General features: G+C 56.4%; 1 protein-coding gene across 5 annotated transcripts; it reads left to right on the top strand.

The window, feature by feature from the left end:
* The first annotated feature begins 1,740 nt into the window (after nucleotides 1-1,740).
* Nucleotides 1,741-16,313, top strand: SLC35F6 (solute carrier family 35 member F6). Of its 5 annotated transcripts, XM_067703489.1 has the most exons (7): nucleotides 1,799-1,944; nucleotides 7,420-7,500; nucleotides 9,990-10,062; nucleotides 10,883-11,054; nucleotides 11,302-11,514; nucleotides 12,253-12,363; nucleotides 13,666-16,313. In XM_067703489.1, exons 4-7 carry the CDS (start codon nucleotides 10,892-10,894, stop codon nucleotides 14,133-14,135), a joined length of 957 nt encoding a protein of 318 aa, XP_067559590.1. In that variant the 5' UTR covers nucleotides 1,799-1,944; nucleotides 7,420-7,500; nucleotides 9,990-10,062; nucleotides 10,883-10,891; the 3' UTR covers nucleotides 14,136-16,313. The 5 variants fall into 5 exon arrangements, with proteins under 5 accessions (XP_067559588.1, XP_067559592.1, XP_067559589.1 ...); XM_067703487.1 differs by lacking the exon at nucleotides 7,420-7,500 and having other exon boundaries at nucleotides 1,741-1,944; nucleotides 11,302-11,652; XM_067703488.1 differs by lacking the exon at nucleotides 7,420-7,500 and having other exon boundaries at nucleotides 1,744-1,944.
* Nucleotides 16,314-16,879: the final 566 nt, after the last annotated feature.

Raw genomic sequence — 16,879 nt, 5'->3', positions numbered from 1 at the left:
CTTGGACACGTGGGGAAAACAGTTCGGAGCCCCGCTGAGTGTGTCACTGTGCTGTAGGAACTGGCTCCGACAGGGATGGGGCTACGCAGCTGCTGTGGACCGAGCTGGTCTACCCCTTGGGACAGAAGCTGTGTTTCATTCATCTCTACAGGCCTCAACGTCTAAGTCAATATTTTCGGATAACTGAAGTAATTCCTTTACATGAAACTAGTGGTGTTGAAGACAAGAAGCTCAGAAGAAACCTTTCTGCATCTCTCAACTCCCCCACTGACTGAAAAGGACAGACTACAGTGTAGGAAAGTTCCCAGATGGTCTGCGGCTCCCAGACGCACTCCACACCCGCTCATACCTCGGTGCCATCGCACTGCCATTGCCTCTTCTGGGATAGCCCTTCCCCTTCTATCCTACTTTTGTCCAGAACCTCCCTTCTACACCTTCTCTGTCAGGTCTTCCTGGTCCAGCCCCTTGAGAGTTTTTTGATTCAACACTGGTCATTTTCATAAGGTCAAGGCGGTCTTAGGGCAAGCAGGAGGAGGTGGCAGGCAGGCCCTACCCCCTGCACCTCCAGCAGCAAGATCTGCAATAACGGGGAAATGTGCTCACTGGGTCTGAAGCAGATCCTTGAAGGCCTTGTGCTCCAGCCTGTGGTGTGACCGGGCATGGCATGGCGTGCAGACACAGGCCTGGAGATGAGGACAGAGGGCAGCTGGGGGCTGAAAACTGGGAGCAGGATTTTAAAAGCTGGAAGCCTCTGCGCACAAACCGAGGTCTTCCTGCCTTCCATGCTCTGAGCAGCATCCGGGGAATGCAGAAAGGAGCAACGGGGTGAGATTGGTGGAGGTGCTGAGCGGAAGGCACGGATTTGGCGGAGACTGAAGAATGTACAAGCAAACCCCCACTCCGTCACTCACCAGCGTTGATCACAAGCAAATCACTTGGCTTTTTTTTTTTTATTTTTTTTATTTTATTTTTGGCTGTGTTGTGTCTTCGTTGCTGCACGCGGGCTTTTCTCTGGATGAGGCGAGCAGGGGCTACTCTTTGTTGTGGTGCACAGGCTTCTCATTGTGGTGGCTTCTCTTGTTGCAGAGCACGGGCTCTAGCCACGTGGGCTTCAGTAGTTGTGGCACACGGGCTCAGTAGTTGTGGCTCGCAGGCCCTAGAGCGCAGGCTCAGTAGTTGTGGTGCACAAGCTTAGTTGCTCCGCGGCATGTGGGGTCTTCCCGGACCAGGGCTCGAACCCGTGTCTCCTGCATTGGCGGGCGGATTCTTAACCATTGCGCCACCAGGGAAGCCCGGCTTTTCTTAATTTAGTTTCTTTTGCTGTAAAACAATCTCCCAAGGAGCAGGAACTAGATTCTTACGCCACTTTTCTGTAAGATGTGAGCAACACCGGGGGTTAGGATCTCTAGGGACACGTCTCAGGCCTCCTGGGAGTTCCCTGGGTATCCAGTAGAGAGGAGATTCCCACGCTGGACGTTTCTACTTCGTGGTTTGCCTCTGACATTGTTCAGCTCAATCTCTCTAAAGGGTTTACAGAACGCTCTAATATCCACGATGCATTCTCACTTCCTCGTCCCATCAGCCCCTTTTGCAGGTGGGGAGACCTGGGCCCGTCACTTCACACTGTCACTCCGTGAGAACCAGCGCCCCCAGCTCCGGCTCTGGAGAGCGCAGACGCCCGCCCCGCCCCCTCCCGCGCCCTCCCTGGGGGCGGAGTGAGCAGGCACGGGGGCGGGATCTTTCAGGTCATGTGACTCCCGGCCCGGAAGCACTCGCCCCCAGACCCCGGGGTGACCAGATTGGGGGCTACTACCTCCAGCGAGCGCGGAGGTCGAGCTCCTGTTTCGCGCTCCCGGCATCCGCCGCCATGGCCTGGACCAAGTACCAGCTGTTCCTGGCCGGGCTCATGCTCGTCACCGGCTCCATCAACACGCTCTCGGCAAAGTGAGTCCGGGCCTGGCCGGGAGGGGAGGGGACTCCGCGCCCTCCCTTCGCGGCTCTCCTTTCCTGACTTCACCAGCCAGCTCAGTTGCTCTGATCCGTTCATGCGGTTTATGGACCACCCAAGGGGTACGAGGCCCAGGGAAATGCGGGGCAGGGCCGCGTCCCCGGCTGGAGGATCCGAGCCCCGGCTTTGATTCGCTGTGTGCTTGATCCCAGCGAGTCACTTTCTAACTCGGCGCCTCAGTTTCCTCATCTTTCAACGGGAGGGAGTTTCTCTCCCCTGCCCCTTCCAAGCTGGCATCGGGGGCCCCGCCCTCCAGGAGCTGTGGGCCAGGGAGGACTACCATAAACGTCATGCGGACCGAGTGACCAGTGAGCGTGGAGGGCTGCGATGACAGAGAAGGGGGTGCACCATGGGCCCCTCTTGGAGGAAGGGTTACAGCTGGGCCTCGAAGCTTTGGTAGGATTTCTACATGTGGTGGGGACATCGAGGCAGGAACAGCAAGGCCAGATCCAGGTGGATTGTAACTAGCACCAAATGCCCAGGCTGGATTTTATCCCATAACCAAAGAGGGGCTTTTGAGATGGGGAGTGACATGTTAAAAGTGATGCGATGAACCTGGTGGTCAAGGTGCAAAGCAGTTGGCTGCAGGGAAGACCACGCCAAGGCTGCTGCTAGCAGATAAGGGGAACTGGGAGGTGGCAGTGAGGTGGGAAGGGAAGGGTCAGATAGGAGACACCAGGTGCAGAGTGAAGCCACAGGGCCTGACCCACAGGATCCAATCATCACTCCTGGGCTTCCGCCTGGGGGAACAGAAGTGGCATTAACCCAGGCAGGGCGGGCAGGGGGGCAGTTCAGCTCTGATGTAAGAGGGTGTGGTGCACGTGGAGGACAGTAGACAGTGACCCTCTCCCAGTCAGACCTCCCTTCCACCTGAGCCCTGCCAGGCTCCAGAGCAAAGGGGAGTCACCCCAGTCACCCTCTGGGCTGCGCTCCAGGCCCCCTGAGGGTGGTGGGGATAATTGTATCTTATTCGTTTTTGAGGGTGTTTCTTCCCAGCGTACTCCATCAGTGACGTGAGAAATGCCCCAGAAGAGAGGTCTGGGAGAGAAGTACCCTGTTCGATTCATCAGGCATATATAAGGTCCTTACAGTGTGTGAGGCACTGCCTAGACCTAGGGAAGGAGACAGAAGTGACCGAGAAAAGGTCCCAGGCTTTGAGATGCTTAGAATCTGCAGCAGAGGAGACAGGTGTGTACACGCTTGGCAATCACAGTGTCCTCCCTTCTCCACAGGAGGTGGACCTCTGGGTAAGGCCCACCTGTCTCTCTGGTTGGGCTCTGGCCGGCTGTGTCTGTGTCTTGTGCTGGGCTCCCGGGCCCTGAGGCCTCCTGAAGGGTACTCCTTTTGCTGAGCCCTTAGCTATAAAGGAAACTCATCCTGAGGGCTCCCATCTCAGGATCTGACTGCAGCAGAGCAAGTCATCTGTCCATCCGTCCCACAAGCCAAGGCCTCAGTCTGGTGCTTATAGGGTGGCTGTGGTCTGCCAGGGCCGCTGTCCGCAAGGAGAGCTGAGTTACCTACTGAGGTAAACTGTGCTGACTCAGCTCCTTCCAGAAAAAGCTCCAGACCAGTCAGGTAAGAAGCCAGGGAATCCTCAGCCCCAGGACGCCTTGCCCTTGGAGGCTGCCTGAGAGGCCAGAAAGAGGTGCCCAGGTGTGATCCCAACCTTTGGTCCTGTCCCCTGCCCTGTGGCCTCTTAGGAGCCTCCCTACCTGTGATGGGCCCCAGTATTGGACCCTAAACAGTGTTCTAAGACCAGACTGTGAGAAGGACGCTCTCAGAGGAAGAACGTGGGAGAGCAGCTGTGTACATCCTGATAGAGATTACTGATTTGAAATCACACTCTGACCTGAAGTTTCTGGCAGGGACAGACAGACGAGAATGTGACCACAGCAAGTGCTAACCAGTTAATACACAGAGAGCTCCACGTGCCACGTCCTGCCCTGGCTGCCTTTCATGAGTTAAGTTAATGAATTCTCATAACCACCCTATGAGGTAGATAAATTCCTTGTCCCTGGATAAGGCAACTGAGGTTCTGGAAAGAGGGGCTTGCTTACCCAAGTTCAACTCAGCTATTAAGTGGCACAGTTTATATTTGAGCCTAAGTAGTCTGGCTCTAGAATCCGTGCTCTTAACCTCCACTGTGGATGAGGCTAGGGACTTCTCTAGTCATCCTTAGGGGCATTTAAAGTTGTTAGAAACATAGAAATTATCCATTCTCATCCCCACAGTTTACAGTCAAGGTCCCAAGAAAAGTTTCGTGTGTGTGTGACTCAGCTGGTTGGTGTCTAGAGCCTAGGCCTCAGGATTTGGGCCCAGTGCTGGTCTTCTACAGCTACGGTACCCACAACTCCCTCTTCCTTGGGGGTTTCCTCTTACATCTCTGCAGGCAAGAACAGACAAGCGTGTGCCCATGGAAGCTGTAATCCTATAAGTGGCATCTCCTCTCCCTGCCGTCGGGGTGCCTCCCCTCTGGGACTGGGTGACAGGCATCTGAAGCGTCCATCCCAGAGATCACTCAGGGTTCAGCGTTAGCGTCTCTAGTAGCCTCTTGCAGTTTCTTGGCCTGTAAAATGAGCATAATGTTTCCCTCCCCGGCTGCTTGGGCGGACTGGAGACAGTGGATGAGGAAGTGGGCGTGAGCACGTGCTGCTCCTGTGCTGGGATCACAGGTCAGCTGTCCGCTGCAGGAGGTCACTGCCCACTCAGCAGGATTGGGTGCGCTGCAGGGAGCCGGCCTGGCCAGGCTGGGCTGGGCTGGGGCTGGGGATCACCTACCCCCCGGAGGGAGAGTCACCGATCAGGCTGGCCCTGTAGCCTCGTCCCTGGGTGTGGGCAGAAGGTCCCTCCCTTCTCCTTTCTGTGGCTGCTTTCTCCCCCTCACCAGGCTTCTGCTGATGCACTTCCTGGAGACCAAGCTTTGCCTTCCTCTGGCACCGCGTGGGGCTGTCTGCCTGAACCAGTGCACGTTTCGGAGCCCCACCCTCCTGAATCCAGCTGGGGTTCTGCATGTAAAGAGCCAGGGTCAAGTAGACGCTCACTCGGGAAGGCTCACATCCCCTCCTAAACTTCTGCAGGCTGTGCAGCCCACCTAGCCACGAAGGGGCCATGGGGGTCATTTCTCCAGCAGTCAGGCCCACTGGGTCCGGGGAGCCTGCAGGAAGGTGGCAGGAGGCCTGCGATCACTGGGCCTCTTTTAGGGGAGGACGCTCACTGTCCTTCCTGCGCCAGCTCTAACTTTTGCCTTGGCCGCTGCCCCTCCCCCACCCATAGGTTCCAAAAGTGGGCACGGGATAATTGCTTCAGAGGGGTTCAGGCCAGCTGGAGAAAGCCTTAAACCAGCAGGGCAGTGCAGCAGTGAAAAGAGCATGAGGCTGGGAAGCTATGAGATTAGATGAGTCACTGGGCCTCTCCAAGCCTCCGTTTCATCTATAAAGTGGGCGTGATAATCCCTGCCCCCCCTTCTTCCCAGACTCCTTGTAAGATCTACTGAGGAGAGTTACCTAATACTTAAGAGAGGGAGGGCTGTCATCATTTATCACCATGTGAGCCAGGGCCACCTGCTGTGACACCCCGGAGAGTGGAGAAGCCCTGGGGCCCTTCTGAAGATTACAAGCCAGAGAAAGAAGCTGACTCACTGGGCTTAACAGGCCCAGGATGAGAGCGGAAATGGCATAGATTCTGTGGGGAATATGGACACACAGCCAATCGGCCCGAGGCAGCCGCATCAACCACTTCCTCAGCTTCTGACCGCCACCCCTGGTCCCACACAGACGCGCACACCCCTTGGAACGCTGAGCTTTGAGCTTACTGAGCAAGGCCACGCCAGAGTGACTCGCCCCTAGTAAGGGCAGCCCACCCGGAGCCCTCCAAGGCCCAGGGAACTCTAAAGGAAGCCCGCCTCTGCCAGTGCAGGGCGCTTCCTCATGTGGGTCCCCAAGGCCTCCTGCCCTAGAGACCACAGCTTTCCCCAGGATATAGTGTCCAGAGAGAATGGAGGGCCCATCTGCAGGGCTGACCTTTTCCCCGCCTCAGCCAGGGGGGTGGGAAGAATCCTGAGTAAGAAGGTGATCGGTGTTGAGGACGGAGCACTGAACAGGGGGTGGTGCTCCTGGGTACTAGCGCTTCCCTGTGTCCCTCAAGCCCTGTCTGGTCCCTGGGTTTCTCGTCTCTCAAACAAGGAGCTTCCCGAGATGATGGCTGAGTTTGTTCTCCTCTTTCAGCACTTTGTGGCCCTCCGGGTGCGTCTGCGTCAGCCTGCAGGCTGGGTCCCAGAGGATGGATACTCTCCCCGGAAGCTTTCAGGCTGGAGCAGAGCTGGGGCCACACCCACCCAACACAAGGGGAAGTGGTTCCTGCTCAGCAGAGGAGAGACAGGGAGAAGAGGGGCAGCAAAGGACTTTTAGTGACCCCCTGCCATATGCCAGGTCTTATATGTCTTATTACTTTTGCCAATTCATCAGTGTTGGCATTATTATCCCCGACTTATAGGTGAGAAATCTATAACTCATCCAACCTGTGAGAGTCAGAAGTCTGGCCTTTCCGTGTATCCTGCTGCCTTTTCTGAAAATAAGTGCAAGCAGATGGGTTCAGCCCTCGATCCGCCCACTGTTAACTGTATGAGCCTGAACACGGCCCTCTCCACCCCAAGGTCTGAAGTCCCTGCCTGTAAAATGCGGACCGTTGTTGTGAGGCCTAAACCACACAGCCCGCGTGAAGTGTTCAGGCTCCTCAGGGAGAAGCACAGGCCTGGTACAAGGTCGGTACACAGTGAGTGGTGCATTCGTAAACACATGTTAGGGAAGCGTTTTGCAGAGATAAGTGCTGTCCCACTGGGGAGTGATTGCTTTCTCCCCCAGATGAACGGGGTCTGGATTTTGGCTCTTGTCCTGTGCTACCTGGGGTCCTGCTGTGACTGCACAGTGAGGCAGACCTTTCCCAGGGCCAAGATGAGAAGCCTGACTCTATCCCAAAGTGACTGCAGGCCTGAACTCCTGCCTGGCCAAGAGTCTGGGCAGGGCAGGCAGCCTGTCCTGACACCCAAACCCTTGGGGTGTAAACCTGCCCCAGGCACTCAGATACAAAAAGATTCCATTTCCCCTGCTGGGAACCTGCCAGCCCTGCCTGTTCAGGCAGACCCACCCCTTGGAGGAAGCAGGCAGCGCAGGGGGAGGGGAGGAGGCTTAGCACCAGCCCTACAGCCTGCTCCCCTTGCAGTGCCCCTCCCTGGGGAAGGGCAGGCCCAGCTGGTCCCACCAGCAGGGGACACCTCAGACTGGATGGCAAATTAGCAGTCATGGATACATTGCCTTTGGACTATAGTACCTGCCTATTTGTCTAGCGGTGTCTGGAAGTCCCACTCATTCAACAACAAAAAAAAATGTTTGAACTTCTGTATAATCATGTGCCAGGAGCAGGGGATGGAAAGCTGTGGACGTTGCTGGATGCTGAGCGCACAGCCTCTCAAGTGACAAGGACTATGGAACCAGAAGGTGATGCAGATATGAGTTGTCATGACTGTAAGGTGCACAGGCAGTAGCCCAGGGGGAGTTCAGGAGGTGGCCCCACTGCTACATCAGGGGTCTTGAGCCTGCCAGTCTGTGCTCTGGATGTGGCCCCAGGATGGGGAAGGGGCTTCCATACCAGCCCTTGCCCTAGGCTTCTGGTTGACCATGAACTTGGCAGGACCTCCCTTGTCACTCCTGGAGAAGCCCTGGGAACTCTCTCTCTGACCTGCTCACTTGCTCCAGGGCAGGTGTTTCTGCGCCCTTGGTAAAGCTTGACCTCTCTGCTCTCCTTCGCTTCTCTCTTTTGCTCGGCTGCCTCACCCAGCCCCTCCCAGAGGGCTCTGTCTGTGAAAGTGAGTCTGGCTGGAGAGCAGGCCAAGCTGGGTGAGCCATACAGGTGGTATGTGTCCCACACCCACATCCCACGTCCTGTCCTGCCCTGCCCTGCCTGGGGATCCCAGAGTCGCAATCTACAGCAGATGGGGCAGAAATGAGACCCCAGAGAACAGGTGGTTTCTGTCGTTGATGGGGATTATCTTTGCCCCTTTGCTACTGGGTCTGGTTCCAGCCTGATCCCCTGACCCAGATTTCCTCTGCCTTCCCAACCAGGCATATCAGAACTTCTAGCTGCCCATCAGCTCTCATTTGACCTCCACCATTCCCAAGCACCAGAAGCCCTCCTACCTTCCCTCCTCACTGTGGGAGCGGGTGGGGTCTCCTACCTTGAGATAAGTTTGCCATAGTCCTGTTCACTTGCCCTGGGATGTGTTCAGATCTCTTTGTAGACGTGATCTCTCCCTCCAGGTCTGTGCTACCACCAGCGCTCAGCCCGCCCTTCCCACCGCCTGCCCACTTGCCCCGGGCTGTGGGAAAGAGCTCCCTGTTCCCCTCCTCAGACTCAGGCACAGAGAAGCCCCGCCTGCACAGGATCTTTGTCAAACCCAGACCTGCACCGCTTGGCATGAGCAGTGGCCCCTGCTTGGGGCACAGGAAGCAGAAGGCTTCCCTGCGCTCTGGGAGCTGAGCTTGTGCACAGAGGAGCCAGCAGATGGGGTGGGGCCCACCACGTAGCTGCTCTGGACAGACATTGTAAGGAAAGACATTTAAGAAGAAGTCCCGAGTCTTACACTTTAGGGACCACCACCGCCTACGAGTGGGGTTGCTGCAGCGGGGGCAGGTCAGTGGCCCACTGCAAGCGGCCCTGGGTCTGCGTTGACTTGCGTCAGCAGTGTGGTGTGGCGCGTGCAGTCCAAGCCAGGTCAGCTAACCAGGGTGTCCAACACGTGGGCGGGGCCGCCCCGTTGCCCGACTCAGTCTGGGCCGGATCACGTGCCCTTGGCTCTGGGCCTGGGCCCACCAGAGTGCTTCCTGAAGTCAGCAGCCAGGGGAGTGAAAGGTTAGCAAGGGCCGGCGCTGCTTAACCAGGAGAAGATTCCGAAGGTGGGGACCAGCCAGGGCAGTGAAAGGTTAGCAAGGGCCGGGGCTGCTTAACCAGGAGAAGTTCAGAAGGTGGGGAAGGCTCCATATATATGAAGGGCTTTCCAATGAAAGAGAGATTAGATTCCCAGGGACATAACTAAGGCCAGCGGAAGTGAAATTCAGAGGCAGAAGTTTTAGCGACAGATGTTGGTAGGTGCAAATGGTTGGCGGTAGCTGCCCAGAGCGCTGTGCCGTGACGGACTCTGGGCTCGGCGGGGAGCATGCCATAATCAGGCCCATCTGCCGGGGTGCCGGCTGGCACCCACTCCACAAGCGCCACGTACTTGCCACTGGCTTCCGAGCCAGTGCTAGAGAAAACCCTCCAGATCCTTCAGGTTATGGGAAGGTGACCGGGTGGTCTGTGTCAGGTGGCCATTTCCCAGGGCCCACGTGACCTTGTAGACCAGGGACTCTTGATATGGGTCCCTTTGATAGTCTGGTGAAGCCTAGAGTAGTGTTTTAAAACGTGCAAATAAAAGACCAAGGATTACAGAAAAAGCTAATTGTATTGAAATAAAGTTATCAAGACATTAAACAAGCCAGTTTGTGAAATAGTAACGTACATGTGTGCATGCGCTTCTTAACACATGAAATAGTAAGCAGTGGGTCTAATTACTGTAATTTTGGAGCAGTGATGAGTGTAAATAATACTTCACAGTATCTGCAGTGACTCAAATGTGATAACGAGAAGAGCTGTGATTTCCGTGTGTGACAAAGTCGCAGGTACTGCAATACTACACTCATAAATGGAGGAAATGCTAAATTTCTGTTAGAGGTTCATGAAATTTCAGCTAAAGGGTCCCAGGCCCCGGCGTTCTGTCTGCCATCCCAGGGGAATCCTTGCCGTGGAGACTGGTCCCTCCGAGAGGGAGCCCCGCTCTGGGCCGAGTCCGCTAAGTCTGGCCAGGAGGTGTGAGCTCTCTGCAGGCCCCAGGACCGGGTGGGAGAGCGTGCTGCCACACTGCAGGGTTTGACCTTCTCTCTGTGTGCTGCAGGTGGGCGGACAACTTCGTGGCCCCAGGCTGCGGAGGGAGCCAGGAGCACAGCTTCCAGCATCCCTTCCTCCAGGTATCTGTGCCTGTCCTCGCGCATTTCCGTCTCCCAGGCCTCAGGTCAGGGGCCCCCACGAGGCCATGCTGTTTGCTAACCTGGGTTGGGGGAGTCCTCCCTTGCTCTCAGGAGAGCCAGTTGCTTCTCTCTCCCTCCCAGAACAGAGGCCAGGGTGTGAGGTGCCCCTGGAAGCGGGCAGAAGGCACAGTCCCCTGTAGGAAGCCTGCACAAGTCCTGGTGAGCGCTCATGCCCCGGACTCCTTGAGGCCAGCCCTCACCATGGCCAAGTCAGGACACATTTGGAACAATCCAGCCCTGTCGTAAAACATGCTCCCCAACCGCGGGGAGCCCAGACCCCACTGGGGCGGGGCAGACACCATCAATGGAAGGTACCTTATATAAGTTCTCAAGCCTCTCGGGGCCTCAGTTTCTCCATTGGAACATGACCAGGGATTGGTCTAGATTGGTGGGTTTTCAGATCAGGCTCTACATGGCCTTAGAGTTTCCGTCGAGGTGTTTGAAGAGCTTAGGGGTAGACCTAGGCGGCAGGCTCTGGCCTCCCACACAGAGCAGCTCTGCTTTTGTCTCTCTTACATGTTGGGGTTATAGGTAAACTCTTGCGTTAAGAAAGGTTATGTTTAAAAAATTTTGTTACAGAGAATTCCCTGGCGGTCCAGTGGTTAGAACTCCGTGCTTTCACTGCCGAGGGCACAGATTTGATCCCTGGTCGGGGAGCTAAGATCCCACAAGCTGTGCAGCACGGCCAAAATAAAAAACAAAAACCCTTGTTATAGGTGGTCTTCCTTCCAGCTCTGAAGTCCCGTTTCTGTCCCTGCAGGCAGTGGGCATGTTCCTGGGGGAGCTCTTCTGCCTGGCTGCCTTCTACCTACTCCTGTGCAGAGCTGCAGGGCACCCAGACACCAGCATGGATCCCCAGCAGCCCTTCAACCCCCTTCTCTTCCTGCCCCCAGCCCTCTGCGACATGACCGCGACCAGCATCATGTATGTGGGTGAGTAGCCAAGCCAGGCTGCCAAGGGCTCAGTGCAGCCTGTGGCCCAAGGGAGCTACTGGGAAAGAGCCACCCCCAGCTTGTCTTCAGCTCCCCCCGCCCCCTCCCACCGACCTTTACACACACGCCCCCAACCAAGGTTTACTGAGTACTTACCACGTGCCAGCCCTGTCAGCCCTGAGGACACCTCAGTGAACAGACAGGCTGGGCCCTTAGGAGCTAACGTCATGTGTCTCTCCTCTCCTAGCCCTGAACATGACCAGTGCTTCCAGCTTCCAGATGCTGCGGGGAGCAGTGATCATATTCACAGGCCTGTTTTCGGTGACCTTCCTGGGACGGAGGCTGGCACTGAGCCAGTGGCTGGGTATCCTCGCGACCATCGCAGGGCTGGTGGTCGTGGGCCTGGCTGACCTCCTGAGCAGGAACGACAGTCAGCACAAGCTCAGCGAAGTGATCACAGGTGTGGCCGGGGTGGGCATCCCGGGGCTGCCCAGCACAGAGTCACTCGACAAAGCATTTTACAAGCTCCGCTGTCCGCCAAGCCCTGGGGGAGGGCACGTGGGCCACCAGCTGATGTGGACATGCACCTGCTTCCCAGGTGATGGGAAGAGTGTAGGGAAGACCAGCAGGGGACAAGCAGCGTGAGGGAGAGGTGGGTGAGGAGCGGGGAGGTCCGAGGAAGGAGAGGGCTAGTTCTGCAATGTACTTACAGCCACACAGACTGCAGGATCCGGAAGAGGAAAGGAATGAATGTTGACTGAGCACTTACCGAGCACGCAACCAGTGCTTCGCACTGTGCTCGTCATCACTCATCCTCACGGTCCCGGAAAGGACACACTGCAGCCCATTTTACAGTGAAGTGGCCACCCTGCTCACGCATGGCAGGATTAAACCAGAAATGTCCATCTCAGAGCCTGTTGCTTCTCAAAAGACCTGCTTACCCCAGTTGTGCAGCCCTCAGGCCCAGGCGGACCCCTGGACTTTCTGGAGCCTTAGCCCAGAGGGGCTGACAGTGCCTTTCCTGGTGGCCTGCCTCACCCTTCAGGGGCCAGGAGGTCAGGCGCGGGGCCTGTCGTGGCCGGCCCTCGTGGACTGTACAGTGCCCTGCGGAGTAAGGGGCTGCAGGGGCTCTTAGGTTTCCGTGGGCTGAGATGTCTGCCTCAGCCTGGCCTCACTCTGGGCCCCTCCTTTCCCACAGGGGACCTGCTGATCATCATGGCCCAGATCATCGTCTCCATCCAGATGGTGCTGGAGGAGAAGTTTGTCTACAAGCACAACGTGCACCCACTGCGGGCAGTCGGCACTGAGGGTGCGTGTGAACACAGGCTGGCAGGAGGGCGCTGGGTGGAGTGCGCCCTGTGGGGCGGCACGTCGAGGGGATGCAGTGAGGGCGCCTGGCGAGGTGCCTGGGGCCTCTGGGAAGGGCGAGCCTCCCGCCCTCCTTCCTCGCTCCCTTCACCATGTTCGTGTTGATAAATACCTCAGCCAGGAGCTAAGGGAGGACAGGGACGAAGATGAATGAGATGCAAGCCCCGCTCTAGAGGAGCCGACCAGCAGGAAAGGAGCAGGCAGTGCGTTTTAGCTCGGCCCGCTTTTACTCAAGTGACGCTTCACTTGCCAAGCATATCTGAGTGTCGTGGCCCAGGGGAGGTGGCGTTAGCGCTACAGATTTCAGGAAGCAGGAGTGGACAGGAGGGAACTCCAGGCAGAGTGGAGACGTGGGGAGCTGGATGTGGGTTTGGAAACCAGTGAGGAGTAGTTTGGCGGAGGTACAGGTTTGATGGAGGGGAAATGATCAGGGATTGAATATGTCAGGGTCATATCTTGGAGAACCTTGGAACATCAGGCAAGTGGATTTAGACTTTAAATGACAGGCAGGGAGGAGCCACCAAAGGTTTCTGAGCAGGGAAGTAAGTCAAAATGAGGCTTTAAAATTATGGGACTAGCAGGGCGGATTAGAGCAGTGCTACCGAAGCGTGACCTACGGGCTTGTCGGGGAGCTGGTGGTGCCTGTTGCACCGTGAGCTGAGGGCTTACGGCAGAACGTTAACCGCCTAAATCAGCTATGTCATCAAGCGTACTGATGGCTTCCACTCACTTTTTTTCCTAGCAGGACTTCCTGAGGGAAGCAGTGCCTTGATTTACATTCTGGCCCAGCTCCTTGTCACACACCAACAGCGCTGAGCTAGAGAGCTGTTTTTCCACACTTGTGAGAGCAGTGTCGTGCTCGCAGCCAGCAATCCTTTTGTCAATGAATGGAATTGAGTTTAAAACGTGTCAGAGAGCATTGTACATTGTAAGGGTAGCTGTCGTTTTGTGAAAGTGTGTGTGCATGTCTGTGCACTGGTCACAATATAAAATGTATTTCCTATTCTTGGTCCGGTCAGAAGACGCGGATTAAAGTGGAAATGGGGCCGTCAGAGCCCATTCAGTAGGCCGTTGTAGTTCCTAATGAGCAGAACGGCTCCAGGAGCTGGAAGGAAGGAGCTGGTGCGAGGGCGACTCGGAGGGGTGGCTGGGAGGTCAGCGGAGCCCGGCTGGGTGGGCCGGGGCACGCTGCCAGGGCTGGGGGCCCAGCGGAGAGCGTGACGTGCTCCCTCCACTCCCGCAGGCCTCTTTGGCTTCGTGATCCTCTCCCTGCTGCTGGTGCCCATGTACTACATCCCCGCCGGTTCCTTCAGTGGAAACCCTCGCGGGACGCTGGAGGACGCGCTGGACGCCTTCTGCCAGGTGGGCCGACAGCCACTCATCGCGCTGGCGCTGCTGGGCAACATCAGCAGCATCGCCTTCTTCAACTTTGCCGGCATCAGTGTCACCAAGGAACTGAGTGCCACCACCCGAATGGTGCTGGACAGCCTGCGTACCATTGTCATCTGGGCAGTGAGCCTGACGCTGGGCTGGGAGGCCTTCCACCCGCTGCAGATCCTTGGCTTCCTCATCCTCCTGACAGGCACAGCCCTCTACAATGGGCTGCACCGCCTGCTACTGAGCCGCCTGTCCAGGGGCCGGCCCCCGGCAGAGGAGGGCGAGCATGAGAGACTGCTGGGGGGCCCTCGGACTGCCATCAACGATGCCAGCTGAGCCTCCTGCTCTGCTGCCACCTGGACGCTCCTTGTTCACCCCGAGGCTGAGGCCACGTGGGCTGGTGAACCTCAAATGCCCTGCCCCCGAGGCCTCGCCCTGCCCCCTCCCCACAGACACCCCCCCACCCACCCAGGGCAGCTGCTGCCACAGAAGATGACACAACACCCAGGTCCTCCTTTGTCACCACCCCATTCAGGCCTGAGTGCAGTGCCCGACCCCCAGCAGGCTTCCCCAGCCCCTCCTGCAACACTAGAGCTAAATCATGGAGTAGAATTGCAGGAACCAACAGCCCTAGGGTTTCCTCCTAAATCATAGGCTAAATATGGTTCTCCCAAGAAGAGAGGTCACTGAGCAAATTCTAATAGAACTAAGCACCACAGTTTCTAAAACTTGTAAGATACTCCCTAACCCTGCCTGGGAACGGAGGTTTCAGCCAGGGCCTTGCCACAAACTCAGTGTGTGCTCCCCAGCCCTGTACCTGGTCACTCCGGGCCTTGGCGTCCTGCTCTGCAGAAGGTGTCCACGGTGTGGCTTCCGTGCCTTTGGGCCCAACTGGGCCCATTCTGCAGGCCTGTGGTTTTGACCAACCTGGGGAAGGAGTGACAGCCTGTTGATTGAAGATGCCCCCTGCCCACGGCGCTCCTCCCCACGCCTGCTCTGGCGTCCTTGCTCACACCTTGAAGTCCTCCCCACCTGGGAGAAGTTACAGGGGGATTTCAGGGCAGCCCTTGATAATAGCTTTTATGAACTCTTCACCTTCCATTTTAAAGATGAGCAAACTTGAGTCCCAGAGTTATAAGTTGTTTGGCAAAAGTGCTCTCCTGCCACGGGCTCTGGCCGTGCAGCCACACGACCAGGCAGTCGGTTGGGTTGTAGAGCACGTCTGGGGTTCTGCGTCACCACCAGCAACCTGACAGACACCATGGAGAACCCTCCAAGGTGGTGGGTTTACCGGGAGTCTACCGTTGGGAGTGATGCTGGTATCCCAGGCGTTATGTTAAGTGCTTAGCTTTCATTCTCCTGCGTAACAGCCTGCACAGGTGGCTGCAGGTGAGAAAGGTGTGGCCCAGAGAAGGTCAAGTGGCTTCCTCTTGGAGCCGGTATTTCAAGCTGGGTTTGCCTGATTCCAAACCTGTGGGCCCACTTACCATAAAGTCTCTGAGATCTTTGGGGGTACTTCCTGTGGCTGGGAGAGAGGCATCCTGTGCTGTTATCCTCCCAGTAACCCCACCCTGAAGAGAGGGGCCTGGCAGCAGGGACCCCAGGTTGCTGAGCGGCCCTTTATTCCAGTGGTCCTCGCTCTGGCAGATCGCTTTCCTGGGCAGCTCAATCGTGAAACAAATACCGAATGCCTTCCTTAGAATAGATCCTGGGAGAAGGGATCTCTGACAAGCAAAGCCCTCGGGCTGTGGGAATCCAGCAGGTTCTTACCGTCGGGAGAGAAAGGCCTCTCCATCCCACCAGCTCCGAGTCTCGGGGGGCCCTGACCTCCTCTGGGCCGTGGTGTGTGTCACAGGAAGAAGGAAATGGAGATCGAGGGTGGTGCGTCCAAAAAACTGGGGCCTTACAGTGTTGTTTCAGGCTTTTTATTTTTAAAAAGAAGAGGGGAGTTGGCAGTGTGGACTTTTTTCTTTAATAAGAGGGAAGGAGCACAAGGGTTAGGACATTCCTGGAGGTAACGTCTAGAACGTTGGATGGAAAAGCTGTAAGGTACCAAAGCATAGAAATCACATGTGGATTTTAGCATTGAAGGGTTGGGGGGGGATTATAATGGGACTTCAGTGGTGAGAGGTGGCAGAGGATGGGGAGGGCACTTATGGTCAGGCCTGCCACCCACTCAGGCAACTTGCTTTAATCTCCTGGAGCTTTGGGTCTTCACATCTCTAAAATGGGGAAGCCTGCATCTCACAGGATGGCTGTGAATATTACCTACGATATAAATGGAAGGTGGCTGTAAATGCCAACGTACAGTGGAGCGTCCTGTAAGGCGGCACTGCCCACTAGGGTGGTCTGTCAGGCATTGAAGTCCCAGCAGAGCCACGGTGTGGAGCATCGGTTTTGCTCAGAGGGGGAGAAATGTTTTGTTAGAACATACCATTGTGGAGTAGAGTGTAAACTTCGCATCGATTATAAGATAAAACAGGATGCCTCATAAAATTTTTATGTTGACCCTAAGTACCCTTCCAGACCCTGGAGTTGTGTCCTCTCTGTCCTAGTGTCTGGGGTGCTTCGGAGGGTGAGTTTGAGAGGCCATGCCGTGTCATGCTGGTAATGGGGGTGGAGGGGGAAAGAATCTCCACTCTCCTGCTGAGTCTAGAGGGTTGTGAGGAATGTCTGTAGCTGTGGCCTACTGCTCTGAGTGGAATAATGGGGCCCTGGACCCAAATTAGAACTGACTGATAACAGACTTCTGTAAACATCAGTTCAAATACAGTGTAATTCACACCATCTGCACTGTAGTGAACTGACCAGTTCCTGCCCCATTCGTAGTGGTCCTGGGGGACCCTGGGGCTGGGGTGTCCTCCAGGACTGCCATCCAGGTCCTGGAGTAGCCCTCAGGCTTGCTGCCTACAAGAGGTTTAGGACCATGCCAGGTGGTTCCATTTGCCTTTGCTCTGTCCAAAGCTCTCTGTACTTTAACAAGCAAACAGCACTCAAGGAGATCAGAGGACAGTAGGAGGATTGGAGCAAACAGCCATGTGGTTTAGGGGGAGCCAGAGATACGTGTCCTCAGCTCCATC

The sequence above is a fragment of the Pseudorca crassidens genome, chromosome 14, assembly GCF_039906515.1.
Source record: "Pseudorca crassidens isolate mPseCra1 chromosome 14, mPseCra1.hap1, whole genome shotgun sequence".
In the NCBI taxonomy this organism is placed as follows: Eukaryota; Metazoa; Chordata; class Mammalia; order Artiodactyla; family Delphinidae; genus Pseudorca; species Pseudorca crassidens.
Note: the sequence above shows the minus strand (reverse complement) of the source record. Positions and strands in the feature narration are given on the sequence as shown.